At 48.9% G+C, this 6,866-nt stretch overlaps 1 protein-coding gene across 1 annotated transcript in view; it reads left to right on the top strand.

Moving 5' to 3' along the window:
- lrrc56 (leucine rich repeat containing 56) overlaps window positions 1-6,666 on the top strand; it is a 15,353-nt gene extending 8,687 nt beyond the window's left edge. The window contains exons 6-12 of the mRNA XM_060060571.1: window positions 1,624-1,804; window positions 2,163-2,696; window positions 2,951-3,084; window positions 3,699-3,856; window positions 4,518-4,858; window positions 5,262-5,607; window positions 5,897-6,666. Coding sequence (XP_059916554.1) covers window positions 1,624-1,804; window positions 2,163-2,696; window positions 2,951-3,084; window positions 3,699-3,856; window positions 4,518-4,858; window positions 5,262-5,607; window positions 5,897-6,050 — 1,848 coding nt within the window. The 3' untranslated portion in view covers window positions 6,051-6,666. The remainder of the gene's footprint in view (window positions 1-1,623; window positions 1,805-2,162; window positions 2,697-2,950; window positions 3,085-3,698; window positions 3,857-4,517; window positions 4,859-5,261; window positions 5,608-5,896) is intronic.
- Window positions 6,667-6,866: the final 200 nt, after the last annotated feature.

Here is a 6,866-nt window from a genome sequence, read left to right on the forward strand (position 1 = left end):
CAACTCACAGACACACACATTTGGACATGCGCTAACATCTCCACTTCCTCTCATCCAGGCCTCGTTCTTAACATGGTGTCCGCCTTTCAGTATCTCTCTGTCTCTCTCTCCTTCCCTCTTTCTCTCCATCTCTCTACCTCTCTCTCTGCCTCACCTTCTCTCTCCCTCTCTCCCCCTATTCCTCTCTCTCTCCTTCTCCAACTCTCTCACCTCTCTCTCTTTCTCTCCCCCCCCTCTCTCTCTCTCTCTCTCTCTCTCTCTCTCTCTCTCTCTCTCTCCTCTCTCTCCTTCTCTCTCTCTCCCTCTCTCTCTCCTTCTCTCTCTCTCTCTCTCTCTCTCTCTCTCTCTCTCTCTCTCTCTCTCCTCTCTCTCTCTCTCTCTCTCCTCTCTCTCTCTCTCTCCTCTCATTCACTCAATCTGGAGTTTGGCTGAAGGCTAATTTGATCTCTCCCTGGCAGAGGGCTTTTACTGGGCTTCACTCTGTTTCCTATATCTTCCTCTAGCTCTCTCCCTTTCCCTCTCTTACCCCTTCACCCCTCTTTCTCTTTCCCACTCTCAACAGCTAATCTCTCTCTCTTCTTTCTCTCTCTCACTCTCTCTTTCTCTCTCCCACTCTGTCTTTTCTGAGGCTTGACACTTTCTACCAGGCTTGTTAAAAAGTTGCAGCTAGCCTCCCAACCAGCTAGCCTCCCACCTAGTTAGCCTCCCAACCAGCTTGCCTCACATCCAGCTAGCCTCACAACCAGCTAGCCTCACACTAGCTAGCCTCCCAACCAGCCCGCCTAATAACCAGTTAGCCCATCAACCAGCTAGCCTCAGTCCCAGTTTGCCTCCAACCACCTAGCATCACCCCCAGCTAGCCTCCGACCACCTAGCCTCACAAACAGCTAGCTTCCCACCAGCTAGACTAACACCCATTTAGCATCTCACCCTCGCTATCCTCCCAACCGGCTTGCCACACAGCCAGTTAGCCTCACGACCAGCTAGCATCGTACCCGGCTAGCCTCACAGCCTGCTGGCCTCATAGCCAGTTAACTTCATTGCTAGCTAGCCTCATAGCTTGCTAGGCTCATAGCCAGCTCTATTCCCAATACCACCATCATTTTACCTATACTGGTCCATAGCTTTGGGGCCACACTCATAATGGAGACGACATTGATAGTTACATTTTTGCCCATTTTGGCAACCACTTGTAAAATGTCTGAATTTCCCTCAACGTTATCAAAAACAGCTTTTTCTTTCTTCTCTTCTTTTGCTTGTCTCCTTCTCTCTTTATCCCCATGTTTTCCTTTCTTATAACTCTAACACTATTTATATATTTTTCTCTCTCCTCTCTCTCTCTCTCTCTCTCTCCTCTCTCTCTCTCTCTCTCCTCTCTCTCTCCTCTCTCCTCTCTCTCTCTCTCTCTCTATCTCCTTTTCTCTCTTATCTCTCTCTTCTACCTCTCTGCTTACCTCCCTCACCATTGTCATCTCTCTCTCTCTCTCTCTATCTCCTTTTCTCTCTTATCTCTCTCTTCTACCTCTCTGCTTACCTCCCTCACCATTGTCATCTCTCTCTCTCTCTCTCTCTCTCTCTCTCTCTCTCTCTCTCTCTCTCTCTCTCTCTCTCTCGCTCTCCCAGGGCTCTGAGTACAGCTATCGGGTAGCAGTGAGGGAATTGGTCCCTCAGCTGCGTTACCTTGACGATGTGAGGGTGGAGGAGGAGGGGCCCGGCAGCATCAGCAGCACCATGGGAGAAGAGTGGGCTGTGGTTCGTGACGCAATAAGAGACCGCAACTCCACACAGACTGCTGCTCAGGATGGTGTGTGTGTGTGTGTGTCTGTGTGTGTGTGTGTGTGTGTGTGTGTGTGTGGTGTGTGTGTGTGTGTGTGTGTGTGTGTGTGTGTGTGTGTGTGTGTGTGCGTGCGTGTGTTTTTAAGAAGGATGGTGCGTGTGTGGTGCTTTTGTGTCTGTATTTATGCTAGATGATGTGTTTGTGTGTGTGTGTGTGTGTGTGTGTGCAAGGTTGCATGCATGTGCGTATGTATCCAGAACGTAGGGATTGCAGGATGTGCTCTTAGATATCTGGGCCTGTAGTAATGAGAGTGGACCCTGAACGGGGGTAGCTGGTGTGCTGCTGTTTGTTTATTTGTGGCTTCTGTATTGATCCGAGAAAACAGCAGCACCAGCAGAGGAGGAGGGGGGGGCGTGGCCGCAAAGCAGACCCAGCCCCAGACTCCCTGGCTGCACCCGGACGATGACATCACCGCTCCGTAGACCCACGACATCACCCAGCCCCGTTGCTATGACATCACCGCTCCGTTCACCCATGACTTCCCCCAGCTCCAGGACGATGACGTCACCCAGCTCCAGACCGATGACATCACCCATCTCCAGACCGATGACATCACCGCTCCGTTCACCCATGACTTCACCCAGCTCCAGGACGATGACATCACCCAGCTCCAGGACGATGACATCACCCAGCTCCAGGACGATGACATCACCCAGCTCCAGGACGATGACATCACCCATCTCCAGACCGACGACGTCACCATTTTCCAGAGCGATGACGTCACCCAGCTCCAGACCCATGTCATCACCATGCTCTAGCACGAGCCCCAGACCAGTGTCCTCGCTCGGTATCAGGCCTTTCTCTGCAGGCTCAGACCCGTCTGAGGGGGGCGATGCCGGGGCCAGCTCCCTCACACATGGTGGGTGGGGCTCCTGACCGCAAATCACAACTGGAATGTTTTTAGTCAGTTTAACTTGTTAAATATCCACGGATAAATCTGGAGCAGTCTTCTAAATGCGTACACAAATGTATGCAAGAAGATTTTCGATGTCGAGTCACCTTGTCACCTTGGTAACCGAATGCCTAACAGTGACACCTAGAGGACGCCGGAAGAACTGACACAGTAACTCGAACGTGTAACGGAAACCAGTGCGTTCTGATGGGTTCTTTTAGGAGCTGGGAACATCTTGTTCTGTGGGAACCCGGTGCAGGCGCTGCGAGCCCGGCGAGAGAACCTGAGAGTACGGGCAGTGGACCAGAGTCACTCTAAACACATCACCACCAGGAACCCCACCACCATGGCACTGGTAATAGTGAGAGTAACCGATTTACTGCCTTGTCATACCAGTCACCGAGACAACAAGAGCAGGCTAGAAGTTATTATGTGGACAAGTGCAGCTCGATCAGGAGGGACTGAAAATAGATGAGTGTCACTCTCGCTCGCTCTCGTTTCATCATCTTCACCCTCTGGTTCACCTCTCTCTTTCTCCCACTCTCTCTCTCAATGCACCCTGCTCTTTCATGACCTCCCTCTCACCCTCTCTCTCTCTCTCTCTCTCTCTCTCTCTCTCTCTCTCTCTCTCTCTCTCTCTCTCTCTCTCACACACTTTCTCCCACTCTCTCTCGATGCGGCCTGCTCTTTCATGACCTCTCTCCCCTTCTCTGTCTCTCTCTCTCTCATTCTCTCTCGCTTCCCCTCTCTCTCTCTTCCCCTATCTCTCTCTCTCCCCCCTCCCCCCTCTCTCTCTCGCTTCCCCTCTCTCTCTCTCTCTCTCCCCCCCTCTCTCTCTCTCTCTCTCTCTCTCTCTCTCTCTCTCTCTCTCTCTCTCTCTCTCTGTCTCCCTCTCCCCCTCTCTCTCCCCCTCTCTCTCACATTCTCTGTCTCTCCCTCATCTTGACTGATCATGTGATCCCTGTGCAGACGGCCCCCAGCTCCCCATGTGGCCCCCCAGGCCGCCTGCCCCTCCATGTCTCTGAGCCCCCGTCTGACCCGGGGGAGCCCAGACCAGAGGGCCCCGGAGTGGGGGACCGCAGCGACGTGTTAGAGGACCTCCGGGCCTGGAGGAGGCAGCACGCCAAGTACCAGTTACACACTTACACTTTCACTTCCATCACTCAATGATACATTTATACATAAATACTGTATATATACTATGTTGTTAATATAATATCAGCTAGAATGGCAGGTTATAGCCAATGGCAGGTTCATGTTTATCCTTATGCTACAAAAACATATATTTGCCTGTATATCATTCATGTAGTCATAGATCCATTCCAAATGGCCTTCTGTACCCCCTTCTGCGTATGTTATATTAACCTGACGTTATGTAACCCCTTCTGTGCATGTTATGTTAACATGACGTTACGTACCCCCTTCTGCATATGTTACATTAACATGACGTTACGTAACCCCTTCTGCATATGTTATATTAACATGACGTTACGTAACCCCTTCTGTGTATGTTATATTAACATGACGTTACGTAACCCCTTCTGTGTATGTTATATTAACATGACGTTAAGTGTCCCCTTCTGTGTATGTAATATTAACATGACGTTACGTAATCCCTTCTGTGTATGTTATATTAACATGACGTTACGTAACCCCTTCTGTGTATGTAATATCAACATGACGTTACGTTACCCCTTCTGTTGATGTACTATTAACATGACATTACAAATCCTCTTCTGTGCGTGCTATTAACATGACATTGCATATTAATTTGGCTTGATTCTTCAGACGTCTCCAGCTCATAGAGAAGGACAGGCAACCAGAGGTGCTGAAAGTAAACCACAGTGACGAAGATTGCGATGACGACGAAGAGGAAGATGATGACGACGATGACGACGATGACCTTGGCGTTTCAAACGACGACGAGAGCAGCGAGGAGTGCGAGGCAGATGAAGAGGAACGGAGGGATAAGGGACGGCAGCCTGCCTCTCCAGACTCCTCCTTCGTCTCCCTCTCTCCAGACTCCCCCTCCGTCTCCCTCCTTCCGAACTCCCGTCCTGTCTCCCTCTGTGCAGACTCCCCCATGGTCTCCCTCTCTCCGGACTCCGCCTCCGCCTCCCTCTCTCCAGGTGCTCTGCTCTTTCTACGAAAGCTTCTGTTGGCTGTCACTAGTTCCAGGCGTATTTATTCCAAGTGCTTTATCCTACAGTCTCCACACCGTTTGCACAAAACAATATTGCCAAACACATATATAAAACCCTGTATTTAAAGCACATAAAGTACATTATAACAATCAATAAAATACTGCGATTTGGTAGATGTCACAACAAATTAAAAACCGAGGAAAATGTTGATACCAATCAGATAAAAGTTTGTCTGCTAATACAAAAACCGACCGATATTCCTGAATACCAATCAGTTTGCTCATGATTTAAGGGGTTAGCAGTCACAGGATTCTGATGATTCATCCAAGCATCATCCCTCCTCTTCTATGTTCAAGTGTTTCCCTCCTCTTCTCTGTGTGTTCTCTAGACCAGCCACAGAATGAGGCGGACAGGCCTCGGCTCCTCTCCCCCTTGACTACTCCTTCTCCTCCTCCTCCTCCTCCTCCTCCTCCTCGGGGCCCCTCCCCGGTTGCCCCGGCGACCCGCAGGCCGTCCGGGCTCCGAACACAGAGACGGAGGCTCCTCCCTGTCACGGGAGGGACCCTGGGAGTCTCGGAGGACCGCCGGCAGCAGGAGCAGCCTCTAGTGGGGGCAGGGACCCCCAGGAGAGACCCAGGGCAGTGTGCTACGAGGGCCCCGGAGCAGGGGCCCCTGAGGCCCCTGACAGAACCGGGACACCCGACCAGCCGGTCCGGGGCTACAAGGCACCAGTGGTGAGTCGTTCCTTTGGAATGGTCTTGGCCTAATTTGTCTTTTTTTCATTCATCCAAAACGTCTTAACTTTTAATCCGATACGGCTAAATCATTGAAACTACCTTAAAATATTTTTTTCGAAAAAAAAAAAAATAGATTCTAAGACATTATAAACCTTTGTACACAGTATGCTGTTGTAGCTCGCCCTGAACCATTGCATCCATCCATAGAGATTTTCATCTTTGACAACAAATTTAAAGGTTTAAGCTTCACGTTCAGCAGGTCTAATAATGGTTTCCCAACATGCAGCAAAGTAATGGATATATCAACGGTCCCACCCGCAACCGCAAGACCCCCGGACGGACCAGACAGTACCGGGGGAAAAACAGCAAACGCCGCGCTACAGAATCAGCTCCAGCGTTACGCACTCAAGCCCAGCAGGGGGAGCCCTCCCCTAGACTGATGAGCTCAGGATTTGCCCTGGCCGTCGGGCACTTTGTGGCCCATCCGTGGTGGTCGCTATGTCGAACCTCTGCTTCACCTGCTGCAACAGCAACCACGGCAATACGATTGTTTCGAACGTCTTTCTACCGTGTCTGCTTCTAGTGTCACCACAACGTCTATTTTACCCTTTTATTTTTACATTAGACTATTTATCGTTTTCAATTGTGTTAATGTTTTCTGATGTTTGATGACCTTGTGTATCCTGAAACAAAATAATAAATAGTATTAGCATTATATCAATGTAGTAATAATTATTATTATTATTATTAGTGCTCCAGAAATTCCAAAGGGACAAACAGAGCAATGTACTCTCGTTGTTGTAAAAATATAAGGGGTTACGATTTTAATAAACATTAGCTTTGGCAATCAAAAGAGCTATGCATTTTCCGCTGGCTCCTCTGGATGTGTGATTATTAGATATATGAAGGATTTCTCAGGGTTATATATTGTTCTTCAAAGTTGCATCATAGATGAAAAGAGTTTAGTTTGATTTTTTTGATTTTTTTTTAAGAAAGTATGTTGTGTTATTCGTGTTGTTCGATTATATTTTGGAAAATAAAATACAAGGGAGTCTTGATGTGTGATGTTTTTGTTCGTGCTTTCTCTTCTCACAAAGGCATGCTTGCAATGACACCAAAGTTCCTCTTAGGGGAGCTATGCTGAAATATTCCCTCATGCTTCAGTCCATAAATTTAGTGACTCTTGTAATGGGGTATATAATGAATTCGGTCACATCAGAGACAACCTTTGTCATTGAATAGACGATGCTCAGATA

Source organism: Gadus macrocephalus, chromosome 9, assembly GCF_031168955.1.
Source record: "Gadus macrocephalus chromosome 9, ASM3116895v1".
Classification (NCBI taxonomy): domain Eukaryota; kingdom Metazoa; phylum Chordata; class Actinopteri; order Gadiformes; family Gadidae; genus Gadus; species Gadus macrocephalus.